This window comes from Puma concolor, chromosome A3 (assembly GCF_028749965.1).
Source record: "Puma concolor isolate L17-30 chromosome A3, mPumCon1.1.hap2, whole genome shotgun sequence".
Taxonomy (NCBI): Eukaryota; Metazoa; Chordata; class Mammalia; order Carnivora; family Felidae; genus Puma; species Puma concolor.
The window spans coordinates 140,636,288-140,654,498 of record NC_141669.1 but is presented as its reverse complement, the minus strand read 5'-3'; the positions used below and the strand labels follow the sequence as shown (position 1 = coordinate 140,654,498).

At 61.5% G+C, this 18,211-nt stretch overlaps 1 protein-coding gene and 1 long non-coding RNA gene across 15 annotated transcripts in view; one reads left to right on the top strand and one right to left on the bottom strand.

The window, feature by feature from the left end:
• Window positions 1–426: 426 nt before the first annotated feature.
• Window positions 427–8,220, bottom strand: LOC147582884 (uncharacterized). The gene is made up of 3 exons (XR_015249599.1): window positions 8,147–8,220; window positions 4,997–5,616; window positions 427–4,757 (listed from the first exon to the last, which is right to left on the bottom strand). It is a non-coding gene; the product is annotated as an uncharacterized LOC147582884 (long non-coding RNA).
• Window positions 8,221–10,290: 2,070 nt separating this feature from the next.
• KCNQ2 (potassium voltage-gated channel subfamily Q member 2) overlaps window positions 10,291–18,211 on the top strand; it is a 51,774-nt gene continuing 43,853 nt past the window's right edge. For 5 of the 14 annotated variants that reach the window (XM_086702701.1, XM_086702697.1, XM_086702695.1 and 2 more), the window contains exon 1: window positions 10,294–10,698. In XM_086702701.1, coding sequence (XP_086558827.1) covers window positions 10,403–10,698 — 296 coding nt within the window. In that variant the 5' untranslated portion in view covers window positions 10,294–10,402. Of the gene's footprint in view, window positions 10,699–17,199; window positions 17,316–18,211 lie in introns of those variants that run through there. The other 9 variants (XM_086702702.1, XM_086702694.1, XM_086702693.1 and 6 more) reach the window with 5 other exon arrangements.

Sequence of the window (18,211 nt, the reverse complement as noted above, 5' to 3'; positions counted from 1 at the left end):
TTCTGTGTGTCAGATCTCTCTCCGTCTCCTCTTATAAGGGTGCATGTAGTTGGCTTACATGATAGTCCGGGCTAGTCTCCTCATCTTGAGGTCCAGGATTTAGTCACTTCCGCAGGACCCTTTCTGGCCACACAGGCCCCATCAAGGTTCCCGGGATTGGGAAACCTGCGGGGGCACAGGCAGGCCACCACACTGGGTGAGGCTGCCAGCCAGGAGAGATGGGCCGCGGAGGGGCCGCTGTGTGTCCCCACCTGTCCCAAAGTGACCATGGGTCTCAGGAAGGCGCATGAACAGCGTGTGATGAGAAGGAAGGGCCGAGTAGCCAGGCAGAGTGCGGTTCCCAGTCTGTGTCCCGGGCAGTGGCACTGGTGGGGCAGAACCACGTGGGAAGGGTCTGGGTTGATCCGTGGAGGCCGCCAACGGAGATGGCCTGAGCAGGAAAACACAGACACAGGAAACCCAGTCAAATTTGGATTTCAGATAAACAGTGGATAATTCTTTAATATGTCGTATACAGTATTCACACCAGAAAAGTACTTGTTCTTTATCTGAGATTCAAACTGGACTGTCTGTTTTGTCTGCGACCTTGGGAGACCAGGTGCCTCCTGATGCAGGCTACCGCCACCAGTGGGGGACCCGCTGACCCTGCAATGTGTCTGCTCCAGGAGGCTGTCAAGTCGAAGAAAGCTGTGAGCCGGGGACAGGGTACGAGTGAAAGAAAGCCCCACTGGGGTGAAAGCACTTCATGGTCTGTAGTGGTCCCTGCCCTCCTGTCCCAAGCTGTTGCCACCTGGCTCCCTCTGGGAGTCCTGGTCACCTAGACACTTCAGGTGGGACGAGGTCAGGTCCTGCCCATCAGAGGTCTGTGCTCACAGCCCCTCTGCTGGCCCCGGGTGAGGTGAGGGAGGCAGGCCCAGGAAGGTCCAAGCGCCCGGATCTGGAGCCTGGCAGGGCTCTGGGCCTTGAAGCACCCCTGCCTGGTACCAGGCTCAGCGTATGGCCCACGGGACGGGCAGGGGATCGTGGCTGGAGGAGGCAGAAACCTGGGGCCTCAGCCCGGCGGGGTGCGGTGGCTCTGGGCCTCCACAGGGGCAGCACGCCTCCCCGGGAATTTCCCCAGGGTCCAGCAAGGGGGCTCCCCTGCCTCCAGCACCCTGCCAGCAGGACGGCGGGAAGTGCCCAGGCTGTTCCTGGAGCCGCCCACACTCGGAAGGTGGGTTTCTGGGGTCCGGTGGGCACTGGCCACACCTCGGGCTTGAGACACTGCAGGGAGATGAGCCCCCGTCACAGGGGAGGGCTGGGGTGGGGGGACTCGCACAGCCTCTCGTGTGACACTCTGGCCCTCGGTTCTCACCACGTCACATAGTGACAAACGTGTGGCGTCATCACACGTCACGGCCTCCGGAAAACTCCACATATAAGAGAGAACAGTAGTGACAGAGAAAAGGTCTTGATAGGACTATGGAAGCAGTTTCGACCTCTAGGGCCTTCTAGAAGGTTCTTGGGACCTGAGGGGCCTGGACCGAGCTTTGACAGCTCCTGGTCTCAGTAGCATTGCAGGTAGCAAGGCGCCAGGGACAGAGCAGGTGTCTGAATGAGCGGCACTAAGTGCTCGCGGGTGCGGCCGGTGGGCTCCCCTCCCGTCTCTGCCGCTGTCCAGCTCCGGAGTGGCCGCTGGAGCCATGGCGGTGGCCTGCAGGAGTCAGGTGGGGGTGCAGGCTTGGGGTGTGGAGGGAGCTGGGGGGCCTTCCTTTGCCCCAGTGGTGGGGGGGCCCTTTCCTACCGCAAGCAGGGGCTGCTGAGCAGGGCAAGGGGCAGGGTCCACCAGGCTTGGGGGTAGGGTGTCGGCTTGAGGAGCCCCGTGGGCAGCTGGGCACCACAGCCCTACGGTGCCGCCCGGAGTGGGGGGGCCACAACCTGAGGCCTGGGGGCCCAAGCCGGGGACACGGAGTGGCACTCACAAAGGGCTCGTGTGACTGGGCTGCCGAGGAAGATGTGGAGGCCCAGGGAGGTGCCCTGCCTGCCGGCCACAGGGCTGGCTCCGGCCGGGGCTCAGGGAGGCTACACCTGAAGTCGGGGCCTTGGGGCCAGATGCTACCACCCTTGCTCGGCTGTGAATAATTTAAAGCAGGACCCCCGGGACCCCATTGGCAGCTTCGCTCTTCACTTTGGGTGCCTCTGAAAAATTCATGAGTCTGTGGGGTCCTGCTGAGCTGGCCAGATCTGATCTGTCTCCTGCCCTTGTCTGCCCGGGGCTCCTGGCGCCCTCCCCTCAAAGCAGAAAGCGTGTTCTCACCGTCCCCCAGGGTCCAGGGTAGCCCTGGCAGTGACAGTTTTGGGTCTGAGCAGCAGTTTCAGACCCCAACAATGGGATTTTGGGGTTTCTCACAAGAGAGCCACCGTCTTGTGGGTGGCCGTGGGTGAGTCCCCTCCTGGGTGCCCTAGTGTGGCTCAGAGTGGGACCACGGGAGTGCCCCTGGTGCGCTCCCAGTGTGGGCTCTGCGTTCCTGTGCGTGACCCGGATGTGGAACTCTGCGCATCCGTGTGTGGCTCCGTGGGGTGTGGGGAGAACTCGGTGGGCGTCGCGGAGCCCTCGGGAGCTGGTGCGGTGTGTGTGTGCACGTGTGTGTGCAAGTGCCTGAGGGTGTAGGTGATGTGCGTGCACACACGAGCACGTGTCCCGGCCCTTCCTGTGCCGCTGGCAGGCTGCAGAGTCAGAGCTGAGCTCCTGGGAGGCATCTGTGGGAGGCCGGGTCCAGGCCTTGCTGGCAGTCCTCTCTGTCCCATAGCCCTGCGGGGAGAAGCTAGCGGGGTCGGGCGCACCGTCAGGGGTACGATGTCTCGGTTGCTCCCAATGCCGCTGGGGTGAGTCCGTGGGAGCGGAGCACGGTGTCAGTAGGAGATTCAGGGTGCCGGCTCCTTTCCTGGTCTCACTTGCTGCTCCTGGTGTCTCACGGTGGGGGTCAGCGGGGGAGGAGGTGAAAGAGGGTGGAGGGGGCCTCGAGTCAAGACCAGCCCAGACACGGGCTCGTGGGCCGGGAGTCGGGCCGTGGTGGCGGCCAGCAAGGAGGCCCAATCAGCCTCATCACAGCAGGGTCTGGGCCCGGACTGGGTCTGAGTGGGGGCCAAAGCAAGGGTTGGGGGAGGTGACGGCATCTGGGTTCTCCTTATCCTGTGTCCACCTTGGGCAGAGTGGGTGGGCCCGGAGGGGTCAGTGAGGGTGAGTGCCAGTCAGTCTCTGGGCTGTGGCCCTGAAGATACTCGGAGGGGTCGATGCTGGCAGCTCTGGTTGGAAGGGGAGCTTTGTTCCCCCAGGCTCCCAGGAGGGGGCTTGGGGGCTGTGGGCTGGCACACAGTGCCCGATGGCCCTGGTGGGGTGCCTGGCCCGGAGAGCCCACCCTGGGATCTGGCGACAGCCAGCCGCCACTCGAAACTGCGCCTGTCAGGCGGGCCGGGGCCCCTGGGTTCCAGGGCTCAGCTGCCTGCATGGTGTAGGGCAGCGCTGAACCAAACGGGGAGCCGGGGGCGCGTGGAGGGAGGGGAGGTGGAGCAGAGGGGTCCCGTGGTGGGGGGTTGTAAAATGTCTCCGTTCACCTCCTGGCCTTTGAGCAAACCTCTTGCTCCCCAGAGCGGGTGGGGCCCGCACGGCAGCTGTCGCATCCTTAGGGCTGCCGTCTGGGTAAAATGGCTCTCCCGTGTCCCCCAGCTTTCCCGGATGGCTGCGGCCGTCTCTGCTGGGGTGGGGGTGCTCCCGGGACGTTGGGTGCCTTGGGTGCCCTGTCTCCTCCCTGTCTTCACTCTGTGTGTCTCCCGACACCCACGGTCTTCGTCTTGGTGGAGGAAGGCGGTACACGCTGTAGATTCAATGCACTCAGAGCCCGCCCTGGGATGGATTCATTTGTGTTTCCTTTGATGCTGATAGAAGTCTCCCTCGTGCCAGGCTCGGTCTAAATGCTTTACAACCCTTAACTCATCTCACTGTCGTAACAACCCTGTGATGTGTGTACTGTTATTAGGCCCCATTTACAGGCTGAGGAACCGTGGTACAGAGAGGTTCAGCAACTTGCCCAAAGTCACACATGTAAATTAAGCCTCCGAACTGTGAAACCGCAAAGACTCCATCGTTCTGTGATGGGGTGAGAGTAGTGTTTTGTCATCAGGCTAGAAGAGAGCATCGTGGAAGGTGCGGGGCTACTGTGCTACGCTCTGACCACGAGCTGATGATGAGCCCGACCAGTGTGGACCCCCACACAGATGCTCGCCTGCCCAAAGCCCTTGGCGGGGCGCCCTCCTTTCCAACCCCTCCCAGATTCCTGCCTCCTTTCCCATGAAAATGCTCATCGCTTGGCTTGGGTATTGTTAGGAGCCTTAGGGAGAAAAAAAATCCACGTATTTGCACTATTTTATGCTAAGGTGTGGATGGTTAACTTACCAGAAATATTTGCATTTTAAGAGAAGACCTTGTTAACCTAAATCATGGTGTCTTAACCTCTGCCCTATTGACATCCGGGGATAGATAATTCTCTGTTGTGGCGGTGGGAGGGCTTTTCTGTGCCTTGTAGGAGGGGCCAGTAACACCTGCCCCGGGCATGTTAGACAAAGATGTCTCCGGGGAACGAGACCACCCCTAGGGGAGAGCGACTGGCCTGATGGATCTCATCTCTGTGGGTAGGACGTCAGAAAGGGATGGGGTCAGCACACCGGAGCTGGGAGGAAGGATGGAGAACTTTCTTCAACTGCAGCCTGTGTGTGGAGGTCTGTAAGAAGTGAGGGGAGAGGGAGCCTCCAAGTGGGGAACCGGGGCTGCTGGGGCACCTCCTGCCCCGCCCCCCTCCCCCCCCCCCCCCCCCCCCCCGACCCCGGACACCACTCAGCCGACGCTGCTCAGGGCACTGTGCTGCTCTGCTCCATTCAGTGCCCCCGCAGCCCCACCAGGTGGGAGCCATTTCTCTCCGCCTGACCAGTGAGGGAGCCAGGGCCCTGCCGGCTCGCTTACCTGGTCTGCCCAAGGTCTCAGAGCTCAGATGAGCTCACCGGGCCATCTCAGTGCTGTACTCTGCAGCAACAACACCCTGCCTCCGGTGATGCTACGGGGCGCAGCCTGGTGTCGGGGCGCAGCCTGGTGCTGCTGGCAGAGTGGGTCGTCAGGGGCCACCCCAGCAGAGCCCTTGGTGCTGGCCAAGGACTCCAGCTCTGTCTGGGCCGACGTGTCGCCGGTCTGCTGGCTGGAGAGTCCAGCCTTTCTGTCCCTTCCTCCTAGCTTGGCTCGGTGGTGACCTTGTGCTGGGTGAAGGGGTGGGTGAAGGCCTCTGACAGCCCATGGGTTCTGCCCCAGGTTAGGTGGCTCTGTCCAAAGCCTACTGGACATCTGGCCAAGCAGGCAGGGCACTCAAACGAGCCCAGGCCAGCAGTGGGCGGGCAGCCAGGGCCCAGATGCTGACAGCCTGTGTGTGGGGGAGCTGACCACTCTGCTGGCAGGGAGCCAGTCTCCATGGCATTGAGCTCCCGCTGCCCATGTCCTCCATGGTCTACCCCAGCAGCCCCTGAGCCACGCAAGCCCCAGGCTGCAGTCATCAAGGGCACATCCTGGCTCGAGGCTCCAAGCGATGTCTAGCCCTAGAACAAAGTGACTGTCATTCACAGAATGTTGATGAACAGCTTCTGTGGGCTGTGAGTGTGTGCAGGGGGTTGTGAGTGTATGCACTGGGCTGTGGGTGTGTGCAGGGGGCTGTGAGTATGTGTACTGCCTGTCCAGTGGGGAGATGAACAGGAGGCAGCAAATACGTGACACGGCTTCCTACCACGCTGGGGAACCAGAACTGAGAAGGAGGGCGGGGGTCCACTTCAGGGAAGACCCGTAAGCAGGGCCTCCCAGAGAAGATGCCCAGAGACCTCCCTGTGCCGGCGGCTGCGGCAGAGGTCAGGCCAGGGGTTACCCCTCCCAACCGCCACCCTGTGTGTTCCGTGTTCCCTCCTGGAGAGGGGGGCAAGGGGGTGGGAGGGCGTGGGGCCGCGAGCAGGGGGTTCCCTTGAAGGCCCAAAACCTTGTCCAGATCCACCTCTACTCCCCAGCCCGTTTCCACTGTCACAGGCGACCACAGGCTCCTGGTGCAAGGAAGGGCCTGTGGCTGATAAATACAAATCAGCCCTCATATGATTAGCTGTTCTGCTGGGGGCTGGGGAAGCTTGTTGGGGGCTCTGATCTTTGAAAAAAAAACCCATACGTTAAATTTTCATTGACTTTAGTGTGAGATGTTTCAAAAAAATCAATGCTTTCGTATCGAATCTTTTCCTTATTGTCCTGCTCCCCCATGAACTGGATAAATTCAGCCCTTCCTCCTCCTAATGATGGAAAATTCCCCGGAGGGGAGGGCTGGGACTTTCTGTCGGGTAGGCACTTCCTGTTGTCCAAATTACAGAATTAAGACAACAGCTCTGACCCAGGTTAGGAGATTGAGAGCCTGTCTCTTCTCATTTCCCCAAATTAAGTCTTGTTTCTTGGCCTGGTGGAGTGTCCTCTCTGGGCCTCCGCCAGGATCATCTGTTTTCCTGAAGGCACCGCGATTGGGGAAGGAGCTTGGTCCTCCTCTACTGGGAGGAGGTGGGTGGGTACAGGGAAGTCTGATTTTCAATGTCTGTCCCCAGTGCCCCCATGGTCACTGGCCCACGGAACTCAAGTGTCTCCAGACACCTGGGCATAAATATCTTCTCTGTCAACAGAGCATCAGGCTGGGGCTGTGCTAGAAGGGCCCCCACAGGCAGGGTGACAGAGCAGCCCCTACTCTACCATGGAAGGGCCAGTGCAGCCTCACCGCTGACCTCCCTCGGCCAGGACAAGCAGCCAGTGGAAGCCTGTTCCTTCTAGACTCACTTCCCCTGCACTCTGATGTTTTCTGGACCCGCCGTCACCTGTTGTCTGTGAGACTAGGGTCGTGACTTCCCAGGACTGCATTCCAGGAAATGCCAAGCCCACTCCCTGTCCTGAGCACTGTGGGAAGAGTCACCATGTAGCTTCTCCACGGAGGGTATCATCCAGATGTGCTTTGATTTGGTCTGCACCAGCGGCAGCTGTGATATCTACCGTCCACACGTTGTGGACCCTGTGCCAGGCTCTGGGGGACACGGAAGGACACACACAAAGGCAGGGGTGCCAGGCTGGGAAGTGGGGTCACAGCCCCGTGTGGTGAGTCCCTGATCGGAAGGGAACATGCAGGAGAGCTTTGGGGGCAGGTGGGGACTTGTGAGAACTCGGAGCTGTCCTTCCGTAAGACGGCAACGGTGGCCAACGTTCGTTTCTCAGCTCAGGAGTCCGATCTCGGCTGCTTGGTGTAGCCAGCGATGTGGGGACAGGAGGAGGAACCGAGAGGAGAGCCAGGAGCAGGGTGCTAGGCCCTAGGTTCTGGAGGGAGTGACCGGAGCTGCAGGTGCTGAAAAGACAGCGCACAGCCCAGCCTGCCCGCCCGCGTCCCGGTGAAAGGTCCCTCCGGACCCGAGCTGGTGCTGTGTGCATCTGGATTTTTCCACTTCTCTTTCCTGGATCCCACAGTGCAGTTTTGGCAAAGATGGCTTGAGCCTGAAAGTCTTTCCCATCTATTTTTAAATAAATGAAATTCCTGTCTCTTGTATGGAATTTACCCCAACTGAGCATTTTCAACGAACTGCTTCCCTGGGCTGCAGGGGTGGAGGGCACTGTTGCAGGTTGCCGACAATGCAACCCTTGTACGTGGCACAACACTGAAAGCATACATGTTCAATGAGCCAGCTCACTGAAAGGACGTCCTAGACAGAGGAAGCAAAGATCTTCACGCCTTGAGGTGGGCTTCACGCGCCACAGCCCCTGAGGGTCGAGGCAAAGCTGCGTGTGCAAGACAACAGCGGGCTTGCGCGTCCCCAGCAGCCTCCCCTCCAGCCTGGCTGTCGGTGCTCCTGCTGGAGGGGCCTCCCCCAGGGGACTGTGAAGGCAACCTGGGGCATGTGGGTCCCCTTGGGGTCCCTGCGGAATCCTGGTCCCCTCCCACCTTCGGGGCAACCTACACTCTGGGATGAGAACAAATGTCACGTTGACGCCTGACTCTGGTCTCGGCGAGCACACAACTCTCCCTGTGGGCCTCCCTGATCTCTCCCGCCTTAGCCTTCCGGAACTTACCACGAAGACAATGGAGACCAAGTTGGTGATGTAGGCTGGGAACCGATGTCTCCAGGTCAGCTTCACCGAGTCCACCTACAACAGGGAACGACGTCGGGTCACCTGGTGCGAACCGTCACAGAGGAGAGAAGTCTGTGCGCATGCGGTGGGGTATGAGTGAACAACTTGGACAAACAGAAATACTAGGAACACCTTTTTAAAAAAATGCTTGCAGGTGACGAGTAAAGCGGACACCTAGCGTCCAAAGAGGGGTCTGGGGTCTCACCGCTATCAAACGATGTCATGCAACAGTAGAAATAGCGTTTAAAAATGTGGTTCGCCTGTGTCCAGGGCGTAACAGCACCAAACACCTTTCTAAAGTAGACGCTTAGACCCACGTCTTGTCCTGGATGCCAGACGGCACAGACTTTGCTCCCACTCAATGCTCATGCGTCTGCAAAAACGATACCTGAGAGTCACTCCTTCATCCTCTGCAAAACGACCCTAACCACGGATCCACTTCACTCTCACATTGAACCCTGACAAGGGGCTCCCCGAGGAAAGGCCATGCCCAGCATACATGGCACCCCACAAACCAGGGCTTCCTCTTAACAGGATGAGGGGGAACGAGGGCTGCTCAGAGTCTGAGCAGCAGGGCCAGTCTCGGCAGCTTCTTTCCTTTTGCGATCTAGGCCATTGTCTTCCCCTTGAAGTGACCAGGTGGGTCCCCCTTCCTGCGCTTGACCTCAGTGATGGTACACATACTCAAGAAAACTGCAGCCATTTGGGGACACGCTGGCTGATCGCAGCTAATGACCGAGGGGCAGGGAGGTAGGGGTCAAGAGTGTGGTCCCTGGGACACACCTGTGTGCACAGGTGTATGTGGGGCCTAAGTGGCACTCCGTCCCCAACATTCTAGATGACTTACAAATGAGCACTGTGCCTGCATTGACCATTCTGTTTTCCGCTGAATATAGAAAGCTATAGAAAGAAAGGGGCAAACGACACAGCGGACCCAGTGCGGTAGAGCGTGCTGGCTTGTGAGCCTAGTAACTGGAGAGGACGGTTCAGCACAGGGCCTCTCTCAGTGGACCCCTCGGTGCCGGGCAAATGTTGGGAGAGGCTGGTTGCAGTCGGGAGAGGCACCTGCGGCCAACACCATCCACGGGGGACAGAGGGAGGCTCCAGGGGGGACACGGTGAGGACTGTCAGCATGGAGTGCACCGGGGCCTCTAAGTGGCTGAGGCATGGGTCCTTTGGCTTCCCAGAAGCAGGTTCTAGAAAGACCCCTCCCCCCCAGGACACCCTGGCTCCCTGGCTGTAGGAGGCAACCTCTGCCAACTGCCCTCAGGAGGACTCCGTGCCATCTGTGTCCAGAACCTTCCCTCCTGGACTGTGGCATCGGTTTCCCCATTGGCCTCCGGCCTGTGTCTTGCCCTGGGGCCCACCGGCCACCCCCCTGCCGCGGGCCCTTTCTGGGGTCTGCCTTAGAAAGCCCAGGCCCCCCAGGGGCAAGTGTCTCAGGTCTCACCTCTCTGACTACCTTTGCCCCTCTTCCTGCTGCAGGGGCCTCTGCAAACCCTCCTCGCCTTTCCCCTGCTGCCTCCCTTCAGGACTCCTTCTCCAAAGCCCAGTTCAGGTAACCTCTTGGGAAGTGTCTCCAGATGCCTCCCTGTACACTCAGGGGACCTGCGTCTAAGGGGTCTTCATGCCTGGCCCACCTAGAGGCCAAGAGCATAAGTTCCTAGTGGGCTGGGCCTTCACGGAGGGTCGGGCAAGAGCCGGTGCCTGTCTCTCCGTCCTGGGCGTCCCTCCGTCCTGCTCCCAGGCGTCCAGTCCAGGGGCCCAGCTGGTAAGAATCCGACTGGGGCCAGGCGCTCCGATCCACGGAGAGCTGGGGGCCGCTCAGGCGGCGCGCTTGTCTGGCCAGGGAACGACCAGGGGGCCGGATTCCCTCGTCAGGGCACACCGGGCCGCGGGAGCGGGGCCAGGCGACCCGGGGCGGCTAGACGCCTGGAGCAGCCGGGTCCCCTCCCCCCTCCCCTCCCGCGGCCGGCGCGGCGTCGCGGGGGTTAACGGGGGCGGGGCGAGGCGGCGGGCGGAGCCAGGCGGCCGCAGCGTCCCCGGCGCGCGGCCCGGGCCGGCAGGAGCGCGGAGCCGCCGCCGCCGCCGCCTCGGCCATGCGGCTCCCGGGCCGGGGGCCTGGGCTTGGGCCCGCGCCGCCCCCCGCGCGCCTCGCCCGCTGAGCCCGCGCCCGCCGGGGCGCCGCCCGGCACCATGGTGCAGAAGTCGCGCAACGGCGGCGTGTACCCCGGCCCGAGCGGGGAGAAGAAGCTCAAGGTGGGCTTCGTGGGGTTGGACCCCGGCGCGCCCGACTCCACCCGGGACGGCGCGCTGCTCATCGCCGGCTCCGAGGCCCCCAAGCGCGGCAGCATCCTGAGCAAGCCGCGCGCGGGAGGCGCGGGCGCCGGGAAGCCCCCCAAGCGCAACGCCTTCTACCGCAAGCTGCAGAATTTCCTCTACAACGTGCTGGAGCGGCCGCGCGGCTGGGCGTTCGTCTACCACGCCTACGTGTGAGTGCGCGCCGGCGGGGGGCGCGAGGGGCGGTGGGGGTGGGGGTCTACGGGTGAGTGCGCGCCGACGGGGGGCGAGAGGGGCGGTGGGGGGGCCCACGGGTGAGTGCGCACCCGCGGAGCGTGGTGGGGGGCGGTGGGGGGTCTGCAGGTGAGCGCGCGCCAGCGGGGGGCTCGGGCGTTGGGGGGGCCTACGGGTGAGTGCGCGCCGGCGGGGGTCTCGGGGGACGCGGACGCGGGGTCGCTGGGCAGCGTGGGGGGGTCTATGTGTGAGTGAGCGCCGGCGGGGTCGCGGGGCGCACGGCGGTGGGGGGGGGCTCTATGAGTGCACGCCGGCGGGGGGGCGCGGGGCGGTGGGGGGGCCTCTGTGTGTCCGAGCGCCCGTGTCGGTCACGCCGGTGCCGTGCTCTGAGCCGGGGGACCGCGTTCCCTGGCTAAAGCGAAGGGCGGAGACGGTAGTGCGATTTGGAAGGAGTTCTGGGGCCCGGGCGTTCAGGCGGGTGTGGGGGAGCCATCCCCCTACCGCCAGCGGCCTGGTTGGGTTTCATCAGCCCCTCCCCCGCAGGATGGGGAGATGTGCGGCGCCCCAGCCTCCCTTCCTCGGCCCGAGGCCCCTCCCCACGGCCGCTGCGCTGAACAAAGGGCCAGCCCGGAGGGAGGGTGGCGCTGCGGGTCCTGCCACTGGATCTGGACTCCTGGAGGCCCCCTCTGGCCTAGACTCCCCCAAGGAAGGGGCAAGGGGCTGGGGGAAGGGGCTGGCCCGCTGTTCCTCAACCCCCAAGCCGCTCACTCTCCAGCTAGGGTGAGCCTCAGGGCTGCTGAAATGGGGAGGAGGGGTGTCCAAATATTACCTCCCTCTCCCAGCTCTAGGCTGAGGGTTGTGGTCTGTCTTGCCCCGCGGTTCCTGCCCTTCTCCTTGGCCCGGCCTGGACCCCCCACCCCCCGCACACAGCAGCCCTGACCCCTGTCAGCTGGAGGGGCAGGTATGTGTCTAACGCAGTGCACATTCTGGGCTCTGGAGCCCCTCCTTGGTAGAGTGGTCACCCAGGAGGAGCGGTGCTGCTGGCCCAGGAACGGGCTCTTGGTTTCCCAGGCCCTGTTCAGGGAACTCCTGGCTCCTGGGGCAGGTCCGGTGGTCTCGGACCGGCCTTGTGCGCACATGAGTGTTCACGTGTGTGGTGTTGCGGGAGCTGCTGTGTGTGGACTGGGCCGTTGGCATGCACAGTCTCTGAGCAGGCAGGCGCTCTCTGCCATCCCAGTTAGACTGGGACCGGGACTCGGCCATTTTGTGTGAAAGAGGCATTTTGGGATGGGATTGAGGGACGGATTCTGGGAAAGCACCTCCATGTGCCCCCTCGGGACGGGAGGCGTGTGTGCCCCATGAATGTGCCCATGTGCCTGTGAGTGTGTGCCCTGGACAGATCTTCCGTGGGATGGGGGAGAACACCCCGGGAGGGAAATGCTGGAGGGGAGGGTGTCTCGGGGAGGGACCACGGCCCTGGCAGGTGCCTCGGGCACGTCTCCAGGCCCAGCGCTGAACCACCTGGGAGTCCAGACGGGCGGGGCTGTTCTGGCAACATGAGTGTCCCCCCCCACCGGCCCCAGTGAGGGGACTGGCTCTTCCCATGTAGGCGTACTCAGGTATGCTGTTCATCTTGGGAAGAGCCCTGTGTCTCCTCACCAGTGGCCCTCCTATCACCACCTCCCTCCCCGTCTGGTGGGACCAGCTCTGGTCGTCCGGGTCGCGGCCCAAGGTGGCCTCCAGTGTGTGGCCTGGCCAGAGCCCGCCCCCAGCCCCTGGGTGCCTCTGCCAGACCCGTGGTGCGGCTGCCGGAGCAAGCGCTGTGCTTTGGCCCTGCACGTCCCTGGCTGGCAGGACGTCCTGGGGGTCCCGTCTGTGTGGCCCCGTCTCCAGCCCTGAGTGGCTCCTCCCTGCCGGGGCCTGAAGCAGCCAGCCCCTCCTGCCCCCTAAAAGCTGCAGCATCCAGAACGGGGAGCAGAGCAAAGCAGAGCGTGAGGGAAGCCTGAGTCTGGTTGCGGCTCTCGTGTCTGTGGGGTCTGTGCTGGGGTCCACCTCAGGTGTCTGTGAGCCTGGATGTCCAGACCTGCGGCGTGTGGGGGCATGGGGGACAGTGGTCCTCGCTGCCCAGGCGGCCTGCTCAGCCCCTTCCTGCTTCTCTACCGAGGGCACAGAGCTCTCTCCGCACCCCTCCCCCCCAACCCCCCCCCAACCTCCCCCCCCCCCCCCCCCCCCGCCTCGCTCACTGGCAGGAGGGGAGCAGAGGTCTCGGCAGCTGCTGGGTTCGACACTTGAGTGCAGTCACAGAATGTGCAGGCCTCAGTCTTCCCACAGTGAAATGGGCACCATACTCCCTGTTCCCAGGGCCCCGGAGACCTGAGCTGCCCTCTCAGGGTGGCCCAGTGGCTCTCCCTGGATGGTGACGTGTCTTCTGCCTGCTTTTGTAGCTCCTACTCAGCCCCCAGGCCCCCAGGTGTGGAGTTCTCCCCCGTCCCTGTGCCTGTGCTTGGGGTCCAGCCCCACCCTGGTGCTGGTCTCCTGCTCGAGGCCCAAGTTACTCGACGGTGCGGCAACCCTCGCATCCCCTTGCCCGGCGCAAGGACTGGCCCGTATCTGAGTGTCATTTGGTTTGTTGATTCATTAATTAAATGAAGTCCAAGCCCCTCTTCCCTGCCTGGCACTGAGTGGGCCTGGGGAAGCCAGTGGAGGGCAGGCACAAGGCCTATACAGTCTGTCCCGGCCAGAAAGGAGTCCTCGGGCCTGGGGCAGCCCTGAGCCCCCTGGGACCACATTTCTTCTCCTTTTGCCACCACAGCCTGGCTTCTGGAAGTTGGAGGTGTGCCAGCCCCTCTGGGTGTCCCAGGGGATCCTGGGGGCAGTGGTTCTCAGAGGTGGGGAGGGAGGGTGGCCGCCCTGTGGCCTCCCGGCTTGGTGGGCCTCAGGCAGGTTCCTCCTCTTCCGTCTGTGGAAGGGGCTTTCTCCGAAGACACGCCTCTGGGACCAGAGCTATGGCCATCACTCCTTCCTGGTGTGAGCTTTTTGAGACCTGCTTCTGGAGACAGGAGCCTTCCCTGCATCAGGGGGAATCCGACACCGGCTGAGGTGTGGGCCCTCCTGGGCAGAAACAGCTTGCACCCCTCCCCCCCAGCCCTGACGCCCCTGGAGGGTCCCTTCCTCTGCTCGTAGCGAGATAGACAGCCAGCCCCGGCTGACCTGCCCCATGTGACGGCCCACCCAGATTCGGGTGAGCAGCCCAGGCTGCACGTGGGTCCAGGGTGAGGTTGCCGGGGACCTGACCGTGTTGTCAGGACTGGGTGGGGCCCTGTGTTGAGGACCTGGGCGTGTGGGGTGGGAAAGGGGTCAGACTCAGCTGCAGGAGGCCCACAGATTTTCCTCACCCCCCTCCTCTCCTCCCCACTGCCTGCCCCTCCTCATTCCTCAGGCTGGAGCCTCAGGGTTCGGACGTTCTGTGCACCCTGACAGCGGGGGCGTTTTTGTGTGAGAGGGTTTTCGAGATAGAAGGTCTGGAGTTTCCATGACTTTCTCAAAGCGGATGTGAGCCACAGAAAAGGCTTAGGCCACCTTTCAGGGGTGTGTCCCCCGCGCTCAATGGGAGTCCTTCAGGGGGATCTCCTTAGGGTGGCCTCTCTGGCTGCAGCTGGGGGTGGGGTTTATTTTGTGTCTACAGTGTGTGGGTCTCGGATGTGTCCCTGGGAGCCTGGGAGGTGCCCATTCTCACTGGTGGGGAGACTGAGGCCAGGCCAGGTTGAGAGGGTTCCGGAGCTGCCCCACTCAGGCTGAAAGGGGTCTCTGCCTTGGAGATGAGAGTTTGGGGGTACAGATTGCTTAACCTTTCCAACATCTGAAAGCCACTTTAAGTTGCCAGGATGAAATTGCATTTAAAATAGGCCGGGTGGAAAATGCCGGTGACGGCCACGGGGCTGAGCCCGTGAAGTCTGGGCTCACTTGACTGGCTCACTTTTTGTGAGCTGTTTTCTCTTGGGCTCGACTGCCAAGCCCTCAGTGTCCTCAGATGGCATCTGCTGTGGGGCCGGTGCTGGGGGCTGTGGGGCCCCGTGTGACCTCTTGCCCCCCCCCCCCCCAGCAGCAGGCTGGGGTCCGGGGCTTCATGGCCTTGCTCCAGTCCCCTGCGTGGCCTTGGCTAACCCAAGTGGGGTCACACTGTTGGCCCGCACAGGCCGCCTGCTGTCCCCTCCCGCTCATCTGCCACCGGTGGGCCACCTGGGTGGGAGGTGGAGCCTTGGCCCTCAGCCTTGACCCTGAGTGTTGGCCACTCTGTTCCTTGGTCTGACTGCATTTGGGGGTTGAGTGTGGCCCCGGGGCGGTGGCAGGGTCCCTCCTCTGCTGACGGAGCATTCTGTGTTTCCAGAAGAAGACTGTATTCTCAACTGCTTTCCAGCCGCAGACCTCTCTATAGGCCTGGGGAGAAAGTGTCCACTGGAACTTGGAGAATCTTATGGAAATTTCCACAAAGGTGGGAATGCCAGGAGAGTTGTGGTTTCCAGGGAAACCAGGGCTTAGCAGACCATCCTCGCTGGCCTGGAGACCTCGGGCGTTTTGCAGAACTTCCCACCCTCCGTTGAAAGTGAGATCACTCTGTACCAGTATAACATTTTTTGATCACTGTCCACTGTCACACGGGGTCAGTCTCCACACACATTCTTGGGTCTGCAAGGCGATAGGGTAGGTGGGAGGCTCAGTGCTGGACAGCTTCACAGATTCAAGCAGAAAAAAAATCTCGGTTTTATTAGAAATCCGTACAAGTCAAATATTCCAAGTCCGAAGTCTCAGAAGGAGGGAGGCTCGGCTTGGCTAGTGACGTGGGCACCACTGTGCGTTGGGGACCCTGAGACCCCAGATGCTCACCATGTGGTGGGAGGGCCACCCTGCTTCTAACAAAGCTTAAACCCCAGAAGGTCAGGTTACTGAGCCAGATTACTTCCAGGAGGCACAGGCTGAGTCCGGATGGAGTTCCTTTTTTTTCTTTTTTTAAAGTTTATTTTTATTTATTTTGAGAAAAAGAGAGGGAGAGAGGGAGAGAGGGGGAGGAACAAGTCGGGGAGGGGCAGAGAGACAGGGAGAGAGAGAATCCCAAGCAGGCTCTGTGCTGACAGCACAGAACTTGACATGGGGCTTGAACCCATGAATTTCGAGATCATGACCTGAGCTGAAATCAAGAGTCGGATGCTTAACTGACTGAGTCCCGCAGGTGCCCCTGGATGGAGTGCTTCCAGGTTGGGTTTTACCAGTTTATTTTAGTTAACACGTTAATCCGCAGATCTTTGTTAATACGTGCACTCCTGCCTGACCGAGGCAGGCCCTGTGGGTCTCTGCATGAGCGTTACTCGGCAGACGTTCTGGGTCCTTGTTAGTGGAGCCACAGGGCTACCTTTGGGAGCTGGCTTTCTACCTGTCCCGTAGAAGGTATAAGGTCCAGAGGACTGAGCTCTTGGGACATTTCACGGGAGGCACTGACAACGGGGTCTTGGCTGAGGGGAGGGGAGACCCCTCAGAGGCTTGAACCTTTGTGCGGGACAGGGAAGCCCATGGAGTGGGTGTTCTGTGCCCCCTGAGCGTCTGCCCGAGGCTGGACAGGGCGAGTGGGGCCAGAGGCAGGTCTGGGCGTCAGGACCTGTCCTGTTAGAAGGCTCATGATGGCGGATGGGCCCTGGGCTGCAGGCTGTTCCCTTTCGGGGGCAGAGCTTATAAGGGATATCAGTGACTGGTGTGTGCCCAATGTCTTGTTACCGTGATGGTGCTGGGATACCTCTCAGGTGGCTCTTTTTAAGTATTCTCAAGTACAAATGTTGGGTCTTCCTGGATGGACGTTGCGGGGGCGCGTTGGTAGCGGATGTCACCACGTTCGCCCTCGCTGAGGTCATGCTGTCTCAATTCCTCCTATTGGGTGTGTCACTTAACCGCTCACTATTCATGGCGTGACGTTGTAGCCAGTGGAGATGGTCCAGAGGGCACATTCCTGTGAAAGATGGCGAGTGGTGGGGACCCCTAGCTCTAGGCTCACCTGACTGGGGTCCTGCCTCCACTGATGTCCCGGGACCGAGTCTTCTTGTCTGTAACGGGGGCTAAGAGCTCCGTGTTCATCTGCAAATCATTCGGTGTGGTGTTTGATGTGTGTGGTGCTCACGAAGCTCGTGGCCGTTGTTGCCAGGTCTCCGTGGTTGTGGCTTAGCAAAATGAAAAGCGTCGTCCTGCATAGAGACTGGTCAGACAGGTGGACAACGGTTAGCAAGCATGTCCTGGACAGCGCCCTCAGCCATCTGCCCCTCGGCCCAGCCACGGCCAGTCCTCAGCCATCAGCCAGTAGCCGGGCCTGGATCAGGAGGTTTGTGGCTGCTGTTAACGAGCCCGCACGTAAACATGAGGCCTCTGACACTTCAGACGCTTGCTTGTGTGTTGGAGGGGGACCTGCTGTTTTCCTGAAGGAAGTTGCTTGCTCTACAGCCGCCTGGGTCCAGGGACACGTCTTCTGTTCACAGCCGAATGGCACACATCCCCAGCATCCTGAGCCTCCAGACATGGAGGCAGAACGGTTTGGGCTTGAAGAACACCGTTACGGGTGGGTTGGACGGGCGGACTCTTGGGACCCGAAAGAACTTCGCCGGGGACATCTGGTTTCCACCTGGGCGTCCTGACCAGCCCCCCCCCCCCCCCACCATCCTCGGCTAAGTCATGTAGTGACTTAGGTGTGTGTGGGCCTCAAGGCTGAGCCCACCTTCGACCGCGCTGTCCCCAGAGCGTGGGAGACGCTGCGGGCACGGCTGCTTTCTTCTGCAAGGCTGGAGCTCAGTGGTGCTTTCCAGCAGCAATGTGCTGACAGCTCCAGCAGCCTCTTAAAACGGCTCCTCACTTGTGATGATGCGCCGGGCCGTCGCTGCGGGAGGAAGTGTGTCTTCCTGTTGTGGCTGTGTGGCACCCGTCCACCCTGCCCAGCAAAGCTGGAACAGCTTAGCTGGGTCCTAGGTACGAAGAAGAGGGCCGTGCAGACCTAAGATTGTCCCCAGAGAACAACGTCGTCTGTGCTGGGGGGAGGGTTTTGAAGAAAGCAGTGCTTCTGGAAATGAGTCCCGTTTGTCCTTGTCCCCGGGGCCCCTTTCAGCAGCTGGGCCCCACCCTTCGCGGTGGTGATGCGTTGCACTGATCCGTTCGTTCTCAGCTCGCTTTCCCGGCTGCTTGGTAGCACAGTGGTGAACCCCCGGAGTGAGTTTGCTTTCCTTCTGTAGTTCTTGGGGAGGTGCATGCGTGTCAGAGAGGGTCAGCAGTGGCAGAGATGGCTCTCCCTGTAGCCTGTTCCTCATGTGAATTTAAAAAGCCGGGGCCACAGAGTCGGAGGGGAGGGGGTCCACGGGGTGTTCAGTAGATGGACTCATCTGGAGCTGGGGGCAGGGAGGGCTGGAGTTTTTATTGTTTGAAGCTGGTCTAGGTCATGCTGAAGGCCCTGAGGACTGCAGGGTC